At 34.9% G+C, this 17428-nt stretch overlaps 8 protein-coding genes across 8 annotated transcripts; 2 read left to right on the top strand and 6 right to left on the bottom strand.

Moving 5' to 3' along the window:
- Positions 1–457: 457 nt before the first annotated feature.
- CSL4 (exosome non-catalytic core subunit CSL4) lies at positions 458–1315 on the top strand (the record flags this gene model as incomplete). The annotated part of the gene is made up of 1 exon (XM_071054128.1): positions 458–1315. One exon carries the CDS (start codon positions 458–460, stop codon positions 1313–1315), a length of 858 nt encoding a protein of 285 aa, XP_070910540.1.
- Positions 1316–1828: 513 nt separating this feature from the next.
- PDR16 (phosphatidylinositol transporter) lies at positions 1829–2863 on the bottom strand (the record flags this gene model as incomplete). Its single annotated transcript, XM_071054127.1, has 1 exon — positions 1829–2863. One exon carries the CDS (start codon positions 2861–2863, stop codon positions 1829–1831), a length of 1035 nt encoding a protein of 344 aa, XP_070910539.1.
- A 716-nt stretch (positions 2864–3579) lies between these two features.
- ELA1 (elongin A) lies at positions 3580–4740 on the bottom strand (the record flags this gene model as incomplete). Its single annotated transcript, XM_071054126.1, has 1 exon — positions 3580–4740. One exon carries the CDS (start codon positions 4738–4740, stop codon positions 3580–3582), a length of 1161 nt encoding a protein of 386 aa, XP_070910538.1.
- An 845-nt stretch (positions 4741–5585) lies between these two features.
- URE2 (glutathione peroxidase) lies at positions 5586–6638 on the bottom strand (the record flags this gene model as incomplete). The annotated part of the gene is made up of 1 exon (XM_071054125.1): positions 5586–6638. The coding sequence occupies one exon, from the start codon at positions 6636–6638 to the stop codon at positions 5586–5588; it is 1053 nt and encodes a 350-aa protein (XP_070910537.1).
- A 495-nt stretch (positions 6639–7133) lies between these two features.
- On the bottom strand, positions 7134–8921 carry JJJ1 (Jjj1p; the record flags this gene model as incomplete). The annotated part of the gene is made up of 1 exon (XM_071054124.1): positions 7134–8921. One exon carries the CDS (start codon positions 8919–8921, stop codon positions 7134–7136), a length of 1788 nt encoding a protein of 595 aa, XP_070910536.1.
- Positions 8922–9319: 398 nt separating this feature from the next.
- CNM67 (Cnm67p) lies at positions 9320–11149 on the bottom strand (the record flags this gene model as incomplete). Its single annotated transcript, XM_071054123.1, has 1 exon — positions 9320–11149. One exon carries the CDS (start codon positions 11147–11149, stop codon positions 9320–9322), a length of 1830 nt encoding a protein of 609 aa, XP_070910535.1.
- Positions 11150–11599: 450 nt separating this feature from the next.
- On the bottom strand, positions 11600–13879 carry SQS1 (Sqs1p; the record flags this gene model as incomplete). The annotated part of the gene is made up of 1 exon (XM_071054122.1): positions 11600–13879. The coding sequence occupies one exon, from the start codon at positions 13877–13879 to the stop codon at positions 11600–11602; it is 2280 nt and encodes a 759-aa protein (XP_070910534.1).
- A 406-nt stretch (positions 13880–14285) lies between these two features.
- ATG4 (cysteine protease ATG4) lies at positions 14286–15677 on the top strand (the record flags this gene model as incomplete). Its single annotated transcript, XM_071054121.1, has 1 exon — positions 14286–15677. The coding sequence occupies one exon, from the start codon at positions 14286–14288 to the stop codon at positions 15675–15677; it is 1392 nt and encodes a 463-aa protein (XP_070910533.1).
- Positions 15678–17428: the final 1751 nt, after the last annotated feature.

Below are 17428 nucleotides of genomic sequence, written 5' to 3'. Positions count from 1 at the left end.
ACCAGTTAAGTACATACTTGTACCTTCCTGTGTTATACTTCAATCATCCATCCTTGTTTAAGAATTGCATTATCGATAAAACAATTAATATATACTTAAATAACATATAAATAATAGAAGCATGGCCAGTTTTCAATACTTAAGTTTTTGTTTTTTTTTCACTATCAAGAAGTTATTGGGTTCTCATTTTATAGTACTTAAATAATTTTATATATTGATTATTAAATTGTATTATATTGATTACTAAATAATATTATATTGATTATTAAATTGTTATAGTTATATTATATTAATTATATTATGTTTGTCGCTTTTTCTTGAAAAAAAAAATATAAATAAAAAAAAAAATTTGTGCGATGAGCTCAAACTATATAAAAAGTAGAATATATTGAAAGGGCTTGTATTCACCAAATATTTAGAGTAACTAAGTATCAATTAGCTAAACGTATCATTCAATATGACAAGTAAGTTGCCGATTGGTAAGTCTATGTACCCGGGAGACTTGATATGTCCGGAATATGGGGTTGAAGTTAATGAAGACCAAGAGATTGTATATAGGTACACTGCTGGGAGAGGATGCAGTCTTCAAGAGTACCACCAGAATGGGAGGTCTATAAGTGTTATAGTAGCAACTGTGGTTGGTGTTGTAGAATCAGAGGAGATTACTCCGGAGAGTGAGGAAGTACAATCATCCGAAGAGAGAAAAGAGAAGACCACTACAGATGGAGCCGGGCGTATCGTTAAATACATCGAGATAAGAGTCCTACCCATACCGACAGATCTTGGATTGAATCCAAAACAGACAAAAGATAATAGCTTTGCTAATAACCTGCCCAAGGAAGGTGATATTGTTCTTGCCAGAGTTACTCGTATCTCACTCCAAAGAGCTAATGTCGAAATATTAGCAGTTGAGGACAAGCCTGTGCCGATTGATAGTGGTGTTGGTAGCAATGGTTCTGGTAAGGTTGCTCCCGGTGGTGGTTCCGGTGCTGCCACTTTTTCAGTTTCCCAGGCATCTTCAGATTTGGGTGAAACTTTCAGAGGTCTTATAAGGTCACAGGATGTAAGAGCTACTGAAAGAGATAGGGTCAAAGTTATAGAATCATTCAAACCTGGTGATATCGTCAGAGCACAAATTTTATCTCTCGGAGATGGTACAAACTATTATTTGACTACAGCAAGAAATGATTTAGGTGTGGTTTTTGCTAGATCGGACAGCGGTGCAGGTGGTTTAATGTATGCCACTGATTGGCAAACTATGACTGCACCATCCACTGGGCTATCCGAAAAACGTAAATGCGCCAAACCATTCTAGTCTATTATCTATTTGCCACCATAAGTTATGATAATTACATCTCGTTATATACTTTTTTTACTACTTCTTTTATGAAATAGAGCATCTGCTTTTTTTTTTTTTTGAACTCTAAATAAAAAAATACATGGATATATATCTTATACCGGATGGATCATTTATTCTACAACCTTTATCAATAGGTTTCTGGGATAATAAAATGTTACATTCCTAAGTAATTATACAAACTATAGTTTATTTATGAAATAGTGTTATTTAATCTTTGCTCTTGAGCAATGTTCACAGTTCTTTTCTTCTTAATTGTTATTAAATCGTAATGTAAGGCCAATATCATCTCCTTATCTATCAATAGTTTAAAAAAATGTTTATGTTGAATGAATTTATAATGCATGTATTATATAGGTTGTCTCCCAATTAAATTTTTCAACTGTTGGTCTAAATGAAAATATAGGTAAGACATGTTATAACATTTTTGTTTCAATTGGAATTTATTACCTTTTCATCATCTCTGTAGTTTTAGTTGACAGGGAATAGAGGTTCCTCGTGAGTTCCTCTCAAATCACATTCACTTAGACCAATCTTTCCACCGAATTTTTGGAATCTCTTCATATAATGTTCTCTCTTTTCTTTAGCATCTGCTACTAGAGCTGGCCAGTAAGTATCGTGCTTGTATTTGAAATCCAAGTAACCACCGTAAGTGGCGTCTAACTCGTCCATAGGCACATATTTGGTGAATGGTTCATCGAAGACCAATTTCTCCCTAGTCATTGGGTCAATAAATGGGTGGATTAGCTTCAAGAAGGTCCAAGCCAACCATGGGATATTAGTCAAAAGAGCCTTTCCTAGCCTCTCAGGGTAATGGGTTTGTAAGATATGTAGAACTTCTTTTCCTACACCGACAGGAGGAATTTTACTGTTACCGGAGACCTTTGGGACATCGCTGTATTCTTTGAAATCGATCAGCAACGCTAGCGATTCCTGGCCCTCAGGCATGAAATCTATAACTCTCTCCAACATGTAAACTAGATGCTGCACTTGTCTGTGAGAGGTCTTGGTATTCTGTCTGCCGGGTTTCAGGTATAGAATAGGCCTGGCGTTGTTCTCATAACCAAGAACCACCTGCTTACCACTCTCATTTTCCACGGCAACAAGATCAGAGGTTATCTCGTCACCGTGTTCTTCACCGAGATGGCTGATACCAAACTCACGTCTCCACGCTAGAGAGCCCAGCAATCTGTCAATTGCTTCCTTAACGTTCCATTTGGTGGCTCTTAGATAACGAAGTATACAGTCTCTGGTCAACCAGGCCTTTTCTTCCTCAATAAGTGGCGAGGACTCAGTAGGGTGCTTCTCTTTGTTCCCAACCTTGAACTCAGGATTAGTCAAGTACTTGTAAACTTCCTCATACTTGACCTCCTCCTCAGCAGTCAATTTAGCACGCTCTGGAGCCTTGATCGTAGATGGAAGGTCCTTGATAGGCTTGTCCACCTGTATAAGCTTAGAGCTCTCAACCTTGGGCTTATCCTTCTTACCAGCAAGTTTCTTAAACATCCTTAGTTCTTAGTATTATCCGGTCTACTACAAAGCTTACACTAAATCAAATTTTAAATAATATTTCTTAAAAATTTATAGTATTGACAATATATATTTTTTTTCTTTCCTTCCACCAGTCCCATCTATAGCTTATTTATTTTTCGAAATAGCAGTTTTCTTGTTTTTTTTTTCAAGAGAAGTTTGATAGAGAATCAAAATATTCTTACGCGATAGTATATAGTGTGAATATGAGTGAGTGTGTGTGTGTCCATCTCTGTCTCTCTCTGTCTCTCTCTGCCTCTGAGACTACTCTCTTAGCTCTCTCTGTTGGGCTCTTTGTAATAACGATGTCCACGGACAAAACGTTCCCGTCATAACAAACGCGTCCCTCTGGTATCCCGACTTGCGAGTGCAATAGCTGCGAGTTGCGAGTGCAAAGTTCAAAGTTCAAATCGGCCAACTTAAACAGAGATTTCTTGGGATGTTGCTGATGGAACAGTGGCAGGACGGGTCCGTTGTCCGCATCCCCTTTCAAGACCTTACAGTTCTTTCTTTTCAACGATAACCACGTAGCTATATTGGCAAAAAAAAATTAAATAAAATGAAACCTAAACGAATTGGACTATCGGGTTCCGTGGAAATGATATCTCCGTAAAAGACCGATATACATTGTTAACGTGATTGCTACGTTGTAGACGATTACTTATACCTTAGTGCTATGTAGTTTTAAAATGCTATTTCAGGTGGAAGAAAGATGATTTCTTTCTCTTACCTATCTTTGGGTCGTGTATTACTCTTACTGGGGAATGTACGCGGGTAGGAGGAGCTGGAGGAGGTACAGGAAGTACTTGTGTTTTACGCGCTGGCGCTGGTGCTGGCGCTGGCGCTGGTGCCGGTGCTGGTGCTGGTGCCGGTGCTGTTCCTGGAGCATGTACTGGTTTGGATAAATCAACAGAGCTTCCTTGAACAGCAGGCCTTTCTTTTCTTCTTTTCTGCGTTAGAAATATACTGGGTTGTGTATCTGTTCTTCTCTTCTTCTTCACAGGAACATCCCGTGTTGTAGACGTATCTGTTCTTTGTACGGGTGATTGTGCTGTCGGTGCTACGGTATTAGCTATAGGTTTTTGTGTATCCTTATTCACCAGGGGTTCTGGCGATACCGTTCGTCTGGTACCTGAACCTGCAGTGCCACCAAACGCCACACGTGTGTTTGAGTTTTGTTTCCTTTCACTCTCTTTCAGCCGATGCGCTATATCGAACCCTCCGCTCTTGAAATGTTGTAGTCTACTCTTATGATCCTTCAATGACCTCTTAAATAAATCAGATCTATTGGAGTTGTTGTGACTACGTTTTCCCATACTCGCGGCAAACACAGCAGCAGTAGCGCCCTCCAGGGTCTCTGTCTGCTTCTTTTGCCTTTGTTCTTCAAGATGTCTCATCTGCTGTCGCAGCCTCCTAGCACTTTCTTCTTGCTTTTCTATTACATCTCTTTCATATTTCTCATATAACATACGGTGCGGCAGTCTGTACCTGGAATTTTCAGGGTCCTTCCTTACGTACTCTCTGATCCAGTTGGACAATAAATGCGGGTCCTCTCGCAGCAAACTCGGGTCGTGGTCTTGTACGTACCTCTTATAATAATCCACTATCTTATCCTTCTTGCTCACAAATACATCTTGGACATTGGTGGGGAAATCTACCTGTAGAAACTTACCCCAAAGTTCATCATCTTCAAATATTAGGAAGACATTGGAGGCCTCCATCCTCTTTATTTGCTCGACCTTCATCTTTTCCAAGATGCGCCTAATCAACCTATATGGCACGTTCTGAACACCATCTATCTGAGTGTGATACCTCATTAAGTGAATCTCACAAATTTCACTTAGTGACCTCATCTTGTAAACATATTTGTATCAACAGTAATTAGTTATGTATTTTTTTAAGGGTAGCTATCAAGTATTAGTCTCTATTTCTCAACCTTATCTTATTAAACCATATAATAGCACTTCACAAACGTAAATACTAGATTGTAATATAGTTTATGATGTTCGAAGATTATTACAAATATACATTAACATGTACCCTCATCGCTTATTTAGTCAAGTAAAGACTTCATACAAATTTAATTATTATTTTTTTTTTTAAATCAAAGAAATGAAAATAAAAAAATTAATATTAGAGCGATATGCTTATAGAAATGTGTCAAAAATAATAAATTAAATATTTAACTTTATATCATACAAGGTTTATATCCTATAAGAATAATATTCTGAAGTCTCCTAGACGTGTTTAAAAATACAACAACCGTATATATTTGAGCATGAAAATATATGGGAATAAGGAAAGAAATAATAATAATAGTAATAATAGTAATATTTATGAAATAAAAAGAGAAGAAAGAAAAGAAACAATACATTATAATGCCGGAAAATGCTGTCACTGATATCGTACAGCTAAGAGGATGAGAACACACAAAATGAAGTAGGACCCATCTAGAGGGAAGGAAGAGGAGAAGAGAAACCGAATAAATTAAATATATCTGAAATAAATAATAATAAAAAATGAAGAAATGAAGAAATGAAGAAATAGGTTTTGTAAAAAATAAAATCCTATAAGCTAAGTTGCATCATGTATAATTATAGTGCTCTTCATTTAGTACAGCTGAATTTTACTATTATTATTATTAGACTCTTCTTTTCATCAATATTTTTATTATTTTTACTTTATGATTTGAATAGTCCTATTCACCACGCAAAGCTTTAATGACTGCGGGTCTTCTCATCATATGTTTAGTCCATTTGTAGACTTCTGGAAATTCCACTTTGATATTTATACCAATACGATCGACTACATTATTCCAAGGAACGAACGATAGATCTGCAATAGTTAGTTTATCACCTACTAGCCATACTGGGTAGTCGAAAAATCTGCTTTGAGACAGAGGTGTAGTTCCTGCTGAATAGGCTGCTGCATTATCTGTATCAAGCTCCATGATTAGTGCCTCTCTTCTTTCAGCCAATGCCATTTCAATAACACCGTATACTCTTCTAACTTCTTCAGTATATCTTTCAACGGCACTCTCTATCTTTTGAGTGTGGAAGTACCTGAAATGCAAGGCCTGGCCAATCATTGGAGCATGTCCAGAGGTCTGGAAGAATAGCCAAGCATTAATTTGAGCTTGGTCAGCAAGATCATCGGACCAAAGTAGAGGATCTCCTGTCTCCCTATAAAACTTGTTTACGACATGTAATAATATAGCACCGGATTCCCAAATAGCTAGGTTTTCCATACCATGATCAATTAGAGCCGGAACTCTGGCGTTAGGATTCACAGAAACGAATTCAGGAGCTCTATGTTCACCAAGGTTGAAATCTAAAAATATTGTGTTGTATTGGAGACCCAGCTCGCTTAGTACAATTGCAACTTTGAAACCGTTTGGTGCTGATCTGTGTGAGAATAATGTATAACCTTCCATAGGTTGGTTTTGAAAGAATTTCGAAATTCTAGAATACTGCATAGGATTGAATTGTTGTCCGTCCATATGTTCATCCTGTAGTAATTGTGAACCATGGGTATGTTGTATAGGACGGGCATTCATCTCACTATTTATACTTCCGTCCTTATTCAGGTCGTTGCCGTTGTTGTAATTGTTCTGATCAGTATTGTTAACATTATTATTCCCGTTCCCATAATTCCCATTGCCTTGATCATTGGAGACATTACCACTGATATTTACTTGGCGTAAAGCACTAGATAGGTTGGAGACTTGTCCGTTTCCTCTTGAATCACCCATTTTTTTTAACTTATTTTTGTTTTTTTCTTAATACACCTTAGCTCTATTAAAACCTATATTATGAAATTAAAAACTTTTCCTATTTGATTTGGTTTAATCGGAGCTTAACAAATGCCTCTTATTATTATTTTTTTTCCTTCCCCTGATATTGGCAGGCTATATTAACGAAACCAAACTAAAATAGTTACAGAACAACTAAGGCTCAAAGAATTATTTATCTCAAAGGAAATTGTATTATATTCCCCCCAAAAGTAGTACTGACACAACCGTTTGTGGTTTGAACAAGTTTTGGTTTAAATTTTTTTGAATCATTGTCGAGAGAGCATTTTCAGCTTTTATTTTTTCCTTTTCGCCGTCCAAATTCGGTGTGTGAGAAAATTTTTGACGGAAGAATTAGTTATTATAACACGTGATCAATACATGAATACTAATGAAGAATGCAATTATACTATATAATCGTAACAGAAAACTATATATGACTGATTCAACTGCTTTTTATTTTCTCTTCTTCTTCTTCTTCTTAGAAATAGGAGCAGCGTGACCTAATTTCTTTATGTGTTCAAAGAGCTTATTTCTACTGTGAAAGGCTGCGTTGCACTGAGTACATTTCTCTGTGCCCCCAATATCGCCAGTGTCAAGTGTATCTTTATCACTTTGTATTGGTTTCTTCGACTTGGACTTGGTTTTCTTCTTTTTAGCTTTGGTGCCCCACTCATCATCATCTTCATCATCTCTTTTTTTGTTTTCTTCCAGTTCACGCAAAAGCTTGGCGATCTCATCCTCTTTATCTTCTTCCTCAGAGTCGCTCGGTTCGGTATTTGGAGTTTGTTCAAGCTCTGTCACAGATTCGTTGTCGTCAATTTCAATTTCAACGTTTATAGGTATCGTAGTCTTTTCAAATTCACTTTCTTCCTCCTCGTCTGTATCAGATAAGCCTTGTTCCGCTAACTGTTTTTCTATCTCTTGTAACTCTCTATCAATATCATCGAGTTCCATATCATGATAATTATGACCATCATTTTCATCAACAGCAGAATCAAACTCGTCGTAGTCAGATAAGTCATCAAGACCTAAGGCCATGCTATCTTTTTTCATTTCCTTTTGAATTTTTGCTAAATTCTTCTTATGTAACTTGGTATTATTATGATTCTCCAATTGTTTCTCTGATTTAAAGGTCTTGTTACAGATGTAACAGTCATATATTATAATCTCTTCCTCGGATTCCCTTTTATCTTCAAGATTTATGTAAGATGCCTCATTATGGACATCTTCTATATCTGACTGAGTACCTCTTTCCGATTCTCGTTTGAAATCCCTTTCATATTGCCTCTCTAGTTCTTCCCAATTTTCTTGATCGACAGTTTGCCAACTTTGTAACTCAAAATTATTTATTGTTTTATTCTTCATTTTTTGTTCTCTTGCTATTTTTGCAGCCTCTTTACGCAGCTTCTCATCTATTTTGCGCTGTTCTTCTGCCTTCTTGGCGCCTTCCTTCATTCTTTTATCCATTTTCTTGATGAATGAAACATATCTTTTAACAGTTTTAATATATTCTTCTTTAGCTTTTGTCCTAGCTTTCTCATTTCTTTTACTAATTTCCCTTTTCGTTCTTCTATCGTAATTTCTGGAATACATGTACTCATCTTTCCAACTGAAGCTTTTTAAAGTGGTGAATGATGACCATTTCTTGTAAAATTCCTTCAACTCATCATATGGCATGCTTGAATAACCAAAAATGGGAAATAATGTATCTGCGAGATCGGCTTTCAAACTATCACATGCAAGAAGATACCCTCTGCTGTTGATATTTTCTTCGAATTGAATATCTTTCAGTTTTTGATATTCATTCAGGCCTAGTTTTAAACCCCATTGTACTTCATCTTTCGCCAGCTTGGCAAATACTCTACCAGCGATTTGGTAGAAACCTGCTGGAGAATTATCTATCTTAGTATAAAGTGAAGTATTGAAAAACATCAGTAGTTCCTCTGTGGTAACTCCTGTGACAGCACTGTCAACAACATAATCATCCTCATCGTCATATTGAGATAATGGTGTATCTGAAAGGATTTGGTCCTTGTGACTGTCATACCAAGCTCTCTCCTGCGGATCGGCAAGTACTTCATAGGCTGCCCTAATCTCTGCAAAAATTGCAGTGGCTTCGTCAATATTATCAGGGTTTTTATCAGGATGATATTGCAATGCCTTCTTCCTGTAGGCTTTCTTTAATTCTAAATCACTAGCATGGGCTTCCACACCTAGCAATTCATAGTAGCATGTCTTCATGATTTGCCAACGACCTGACACCAGCAAGCTTTAAACTTTTAATATATCAATCGTACAACTGATTTCAGTGGCTACTAGTGCAATATAATTTTTTTATTTTTTCTAATTGACAATAACTTATACTGTTGTTTCTACTTTTACTTCTTTTCTATTTTTCAATGTCAGTACAAACAAAGCTTTAACAAAAAGCGATGAGCTTATGCAAAAAAAAAAAAAAAAAAAAAAAAAATCTTGCACTACGTGGAATTCTAAGGAATCAGAATTAAAAACAAACCTCGATAATATACCAATCGCCCTCTGTATTTATATCTCTTTGAATTATAACGTTGATGAACAGTTTTGTGTGCAATTTATATAATGTCTTGGAGCTTAACTCATTTTTCTAATTCTTTCTTCAATTACCTATTGTCGGTATATCTTTCTGTTATGATACAGTATAAGGAATGCAGAGCATCTTCGAGGGGATGATATAAGGTTAACATATTATGGTTTCTCTGCCATGTGGAGAAGGCTTGATTCGTGTATGCCCTCATTGGAAGTTGTTTGTATGTGTATAATTCATTGACTATGTTCGCAAAATGAAGTAATAATTTCCTCTCATGAATTATTTGGATAGCTGCAAGTGGTATTTTTACATCGAATTTCGCTACGGGACTTCTTAATAACATAGACACTAATTTAACAATATTTTGTAACTCTATTAAATTTAGTGACTCAATTGATTTAATTTGTAAAACTTCGTACTCTTCATATTGAAAGGTCTTATCAATAGAATGCAACCTCTCATAAGTCAAACCATTTTTGGTATCTCCTTGTATATCTTCCACTTTCCTTACAAGATCATTAACTGTCATATTTAGTTCTTTGTTTTTAGATGCTTCATTGGTTAAACTCTCGCTGAGCTCTTGCATTTTCAGATTTTCTTTCTCAAGTTCAAGTACACGATTCTTTAATACTTCTTCAGAATTGCACAAGACATTTAATTCCAGTCTGGCATTGTTATATGTTTCTGTCAGAATTTTAAATTCGTGTGATGTCTTTACAGAGGATTCCTTTAAGCAATTTAGTTGTGTTTCTAATTCCTTTACGGAAACCTTATATTGTGCATTTTCTTCCATTAATGTCTGATTACAGGTAGTCAGCAACTCTTCATTTTCCCCAATTTTTTTCAAGATGTTGGATATATCGAGATTCTTCTTAGATTCTTGATCATCAATTGTGTGGCTAATCTGTTCAAGAGTTTCTTTGATCTCTTGCAACTTTTCAACTGAATCAAGACATGTTTTTATAGTATCTTCGTCTTTTAATGTTTTGAAGGATATTATATCTGGGTATGATTCTCTGATTAAGTCGCTTAATATGATGCTGTTATCATCGATTGAACGAGTTATTAAATTACCTATTGATACGTCAAATATAGCAAGGTTCTTCAATTTGCATTTATAGTTTTCTAAGTTTGTTCTTTCTAATATAATTGTGTCTGTTAGTTTTGAAATTTCCACGGAATGTTTCTCAATTATTTGTTTATTCTCGGTTTCCATGCCTAGGATTTGTTCTCTTAGGATACTATTTTCAGCTATCGATTTCTCCAAGCTTGAGTTGAGATCTAGGTTCTCCTTTTTTGATATATCAAGACTTCCCTTAAGATCATGTATCTCTTTACTAAAGTTATCATTTTCCCTACTTAACTTGGTATTTGTCTGAGTCATGTCGGCACATTTTTGTACTAGTTCGGTATTATTTTTAGTTAACTCATTTATTTTACAATTACAGTTTTCTAGTTGTTCAAGTAAATCCTTATTTCTGCTTTCTAAGCTATTTTCATTTTGGTTTAACTGTTTAATCAGTTCATCCTTATCGTTAGAAATTTCAATATTTTGAGTTTTGAGTGTTTCTATATCATTAACCATAGCTTTTATCCCCGACTTTACGTATTCAAACTCAGTTTGGTTATTCTCTTCACTCTTTATGGGTAGTAAGATCTTAATATCACTCAATTGTTGTTTAAGATCTAATATCTCCTTCTCGTATTTGCTCTTCAATTCATCGATCCTCGTCTTAGGTGTTGATTGCTGTATCATTTGTTTGTCAAATTGTAAGATCGAGTCACCACTATTAGGAGGCATGTTTTCTTTATCATATATCTGTTCATCAATATCAACTAAAGCTCTTAACGCCATCATTTTCCTCTCCTGTTGTGCTCTTTGTTCCTCCGGGGATAACGACATTTCGTGAATTATATTCTTGGCTGACTTATGGTATTTACTCAGATAGTAGACAGACTATATGGTTTAAGAAATAAAAATTTGTTAATATCAGAAAGTAAGCAGTATGAATTGGTACTGTGCTACTTCTATTATTCAACCTCTACTCTTTATTATTTGATATTTTAGAATACTTTCCATAGGTTTTTTTTAGGTAAACACAAAAGTCGCGAAATAGCAAAAATCGCGATTCAAAGGTCTATACTGCTAATTGTATTATATTTTTATAGGCCAAATTATTATATATGCATTAACATAAAAAGTTTTTAATGATGATGTCTATGATATATTGGGTCAGATAATTAGATTATGTGTATTTTAAGATTGTTGATAGTATCAGAACAAAAAAAAAATAAATAAATAAAAAAAAAAAAAAAATTAAGTAACATATACGTAAAAGCACAACGAGATGTTTCAGCTATGTCTTAACCCGGACTTACTGTTCTTAACACGGGCCATAACAGGCTCACTTATACCCTTATTACCATGGGCTCCAAGACCTTCACCACTGGACCAGCCAAGTTTCTCTAACATTCTTCTACCAATATTGTCTTGACTGATTTCAGGAGCGTTCTCACCAACAATTTCACCTTCTTTGACATGGAATTTCGTCCTTTCGCCCCTTCTGCCTCTATTTTCTTTCACGGAATCATCTCTAGGTTGGCGAACGTCAATTCTCATAAATATAGGCCTTTGTCTTGTTAGCTGGGAGATCAAGTTATAATTTGGCTTCTTCCATTTCGTCTTTCTAACTTTTTCTACCATTACATGACTGTGGTTTGCTTTACCAACTTTGCTACTTTTTGTGTTATAATGATTGGCAAATTTCATGACTGTCTTGTTACCATGTGGGTCCAAGGGTGGAAATATTAGTCTTTCTTTATTACGCGACATAAATAACTCAAACTCATCTCTAATGTTCAATACATGAAACCCAAATGGGTATTTCTTGAATAAGTCGTCACTATTCTTGTTCTGTTCATCGATGAAGTCTTCCTTTTGTCTTCTCTTTTTTGCCTTATTGCTCAAACGATTGGCTAATTTACTTTGTAGAGTTTCTAAAGTTTCATTATCAAGATTTAGTTGCTCTGAAACTAAGAGTTTCTTCTTTTTCCCTTTACGGCCAAATTCCATTGATCTAGTTTCATATTCGAGATTTCTGGAATTTGCATATTTCAATGAATAAGAAACCAGATCATCTACATCATCCCCTAAGTCTGATATATCATATTGATCAGAGTCATTTTCAGATTCATTGAAGAAGTCGTTTCTATTTCCTTCATCCTCCTCCTCTTCACTTGAATCTGATATAGGTATATTAGAATAATCGGGAGAAGGTGGTTCTTCTGGAATTAAATTGCTTTTAACATATTTTAGATATGCACTGATTCTATGTTCTGGTAAGCCTAAATCTTCTGTCAGAAAATCAACAAACATGCTCTCATCTATCCATTTGTAGTCATAATCTCCAAACAAACGATAAGATTTTACAAAGTAACTGTTATCGTTCGCACCCATTCTGATGTTATCAACATTAACTTCGGAAGTATTAATAGCATAATCCTCTTCTAAAAATCCAAATTCGGGACCAGTTTCATCATTTTCATCCTCGTCATGAACAGAATCTTCCTTTGTCGTTATACGTAAACTGATCATATCATCGGACAGATTGTTTTGTTTTGATGAAGGATATTCTGATGTTACGTTAGTATCATCTATATATTCTGGTTCTTGAGAGTCTTCCTCGGTATTTTGTTGACTTTCGAATACATAATCCTCATCACCATAATCGCTCTCATCCGTCATCTCTTCTTCTCTTTGCATGTTTTCAATAACATTTGAGATGTAATTATGGAAGGGGTGGTACTTCTTACTAGGATTCCTGTCCACAATTATATTATTGTTTTCATCATGTTTTAATCCAATTTCTACTTTTCCGACTGTTAACGTAGGATCAAAGGTAAGATTGTCACCGATAGTTTTTTTTATATCATCGTGAACATAGACCTCCTTCGTCGACAAAGGTTCATCATCTCCAACACCGTTTTCATCAACAAAAAATAACTCATGATCAGGTTTTTCTATAATATTTGGACCAGTCATGGGAACCTCAGTATCTTCTTCAGTAAACATAGCTACATCTTCTTGTTCTTGTTCTTGTTCTTGTTCTTCTTCTTCTTCTTCTAGTATCTCGTCATTATTCTCTTCTATTATTATTTCTTCTTGTTCTTCTCTAACCTTTATTTCTATTTGTGAATGATTATTGCGCTCAGCAAGTTTTCTGATTAACTCCTTGGATGGATCATAAACATTTTTAGCTTTTATAAACTCCATGGGTCTTTTCCTGAACGAGACATTGGAGAACTCATCTTGGTCACGATGATGGCCCGGTCTCAACCCTCCCATTCGCATAGAATTCAAATTTGAACTAGATTTACGACCAAAATAGTAATTCGTTATAGCCTCGGGAGAAATGTACTTGCGAGGTTTGGGGGGCTCGTACACATCCCTCACATCTGGGTTGGCAAGATCACCATCCCCCATCGGTACAGATGAGTTAGTCCAACTATCTATGGCTGACCGGTTGCTGGGAGTCCCCTCCCGCCGTGATCCACCTCGGTTTCTGGACTTGCCACCACCTCTTTTCTTCCTGAACCCGCCACGTCCTTCAAAATGCTTGTTTCTCTTCGCCATGCAATATGTATCGCTTCCAAACTATAGATATATCGATATCTTGTGAAATATTAATAACTACTGACTTTATAATGTTGGGATAGTTTTACTATACTTTTATTACATTATAACATGCAGTTCAAAAAAAAATTGTACGCTTGGGGCTCATCGCGCTGCTAAAGCCCGAAAGGCGTTCATAATGCAAAAATTAGCTATAAACTGCAAAAGTGAATCATGCTGTGCATAACCAAACCAGTAACGCTCTTGATCTCATTTGATCTAATACTGATCTCATTTTGATTTCTGATACCAAATACTTCAAGCAAAGGTCTAAAGCATTATTCCTTTTTCACTTGAGGAGCTTACAGAAGGGGTGTTTTCCATTATATTTTGATATTCTAAAGGTGATTTAAACATATAAAGGAATATGGAATTTATACAGTCATTATCTGGTCGAATACAGCTGGCTTTGGGTAATGAAGAAACGGGAAATGAAGTTGAAATTAGCCAGGAGCAACACTCCGTATCGGAAAAACATAGTGTAGTTATACTAGGCCACACTTACACATATACAAATGAAGAGGTAGCTGAGGGGGCATTTGAATATATCAGGAGTTGGTTTCATTGGGATGGACCGTTGCCGGACAATATAAACAAGGATATCCTTTCGAGGTTAAACTTTACGTATAGAACAAATTTTGAGCCCATACGAAAGCAGGATAGCGGGCCATCGCCTCTTAACGTAAGAGTTGTCTTTAGGAACAATCCCTTGAGTACGTTGGATAACGTTATTAACCACCGTGACTATTTTATCACTGATATAGGTTGGGGCTGTATGATACGAACAGGGCAGAGCCTTCTTGGTAATGCCATACAGATGGTTAAGTATGGTAAGGATTACAGATCAGCTGATAAAGATACACACGAAATAACAGAACTTTTTGCAGATAACTTTAACTCACCATTTTCATTGCATAATTTTGTTACGATGGGTAATAAATTAAATGGCATCAGTCCAGGGGAATGGTTCGGACCCGCAACAACATCAAGCTGTATTCAGAGATTGGTTAAAAAACACCCGGAATGCGGGATAGATGAGTGCATTATATCAGTATCATCGGGCGATATTTCTCGCCCAGCTGTTGAGGAAGCATTTAAAAGGGGGGAAAACAATATACTAATTCTGTTAGGATTGAAATTAGGTATAAATTCAGTTAATGAGCAATATTGGGATGATATAAAAACTATATTGGGATCTGAATTTTCTGTGGGTATTGCGGGTGGCAGGCCATCTTCTTCTTTGTATTTCATAGGCTATTACGATGATACATTGTTATATTTCGATCCACACGCTGCTCAGCCAGCTGATATGGAAGACTATGATAGCAGCTGTCACACCGTTTTCACAGGAAAGCTTAATTTTACTGATATAGATCCTTCAATGCTTATTGGTTTTTTGATAACTAATGAAAAAGAATGGAAAACTTTTCTGGAATTTGTTCAATCATTAAAATTCGTGAATATTTTAGATAATTTTTACAACTGTCAAGAACAAACTTTAAGTGAACAACTAATTCCATCACCAGTTATAAATGCCACACAATCACCAGAAGCTCTATCTGATGATGATTATGTCGATGTTGGTGCTTTAATTGGTTCTTATACAGATGATCGTGATGCTGGTTTTCAAGATATTCGATGTAAGAACCAAAATATATTTATAGTAAATTCGGCTGTTGAAAACGGGGGTTCTGAAATTGAGGTTGAGAAGGTGCTTGTTGAGCAAGACACTAAAAACATTACTACCCATGATTTATAGAATGGTAAATTTTATTTTATGATCATGTTACAGAGAGGTCATATCCCTTAGTTTACATTTGGCACACAAAGAATGTTATATAATATCCATAATAGACAGATTGATATAAACTTAAATGACGTATGCTTTATTGGTCTTTGGGGGATATTAGACTATTCGAAGCACTTGCTGTATGGATAGGATAAGTCAAAGGCCGGATATAGAGTTTTATAGGTCTCTATAGGTGTATCAAGCTTAGCACGAAATTTTTCATTTATTAGGATATAAAATGTTGCAAAAATGTTATGCTTTTTCATCAAAGGTTATGTTTCAGTATTTATGGTTGGGAATATCGCAGGAGACATTCCTCCCATATATATATATGGGGGAGGGCTGAATATAGTTACTAATTTATGTTAATTAGTAAATGTTTTATGTTGGATTAAAGGACAAATATGCAAAATCTGATGCATGTGGAAGTAATCGGATGTGTGTTATTCAGGTGCTATATATCAAACCCGCTGATGCTAGGATCAGCTGCTGTATATTCAATATTCTTATAATTATTTTGGTGCTTTTTTATAACGTGTTGTTTTCTAACTTTGTCTGTGTGTTAAATAAAAATTATGAGATACTAGAAATCTCTTATAAAATCATAATTATCTACGAAAAATTTGTTTTGACAGAGCAATATATACCTCATAGGTAATTATATATATGATAACCTTAGCTATAGTAATGCAATTGTTAGGTTAAATAAAATAGTAAATATATATTGTTCTTTCTGGATTAGGAATCTAATTAATAGAAGTAAAAACATTCTTTTTACTGGCATTTCAATATTGTGTATATTCTGTTCTAATTCTATTTACATAACTCCTAAACAATTATTGGTCATTTCAAACATGCTCTTTTTTATGAACTTATTACAGAAACAAAACTGTATTTTTTAGAGGAGTGAGTTTATACTTCAATTTTATTGTTACCTGGAATAACATTGTAACACATAAAAGAATATTCATATATAGTTTAAATACGTAAGATGTTAACTTCATATGGGATAGATGACGGTAAAGTATTTCAAGAAAACCGAAAAGAAAGTTTGTATATCTTTTCTCCACAAACACTAACTTTCTTTATAGTTGAAATAGAAATTAATCTATATCATTGAGGTATATTGATATAGAGTTTAGCTGGGGAAAATTTGGGAGTAATAGTTCATTTCAAAGTAAGAAATATATATAACAATTATTTAAGCTACCATCTCAAAATATTTTTGATATATTTTGTTTAGAAGTACTTTTAAGTATCTATTTACTAATCTAAAGCCATAAATAGTTTAGTGATTTAATGTATCTCTAGTAATGTTCTAATATTTCATAGTAACTCATACGTTGTATTTTCTGCGTATTTATTCGACATTTTATATTTATCAGATAAAGTTTGGTAAATTAAGATAGTATAGCTTATTCAAGAATTATATAGGTATAATACATATTAAATTATTTTTCTAGAAGTTTAATCAACATTATAATTAATTTTAACTGTTTTGTTGGATAATCGCATTAAAATAAAATAATAAGTGATTTAAATTTGCATATTATGTATCTTTTATGTCATTAAAGTTTTCATAGTATTTATTTGGTTCATGTTAGATACTAGAAAATGTATAAGGTTCTAATTCTGATTCCATTCTAAATTAACTTCTCTCAGTTATTGATTGATATAACATATCGCTGCTGGGTGCTATATAGTGGTTGTTATTAGACCAC

Source organism: Nakaseomyces bracarensis (assembly GCF_045282275.1).
Source record: "Nakaseomyces bracarensis strain CBM3 chromosome Unknown Scaff12_0, whole genome shotgun sequence".
Lineage (NCBI taxonomy): Eukaryota > Fungi > Ascomycota > Saccharomycetes > Saccharomycetales > Saccharomycetaceae > Nakaseomyces > Nakaseomyces bracarensis.
Note: the sequence above shows the minus strand (reverse complement) of the source record. Positions and strands in the feature narration are given on the sequence as shown.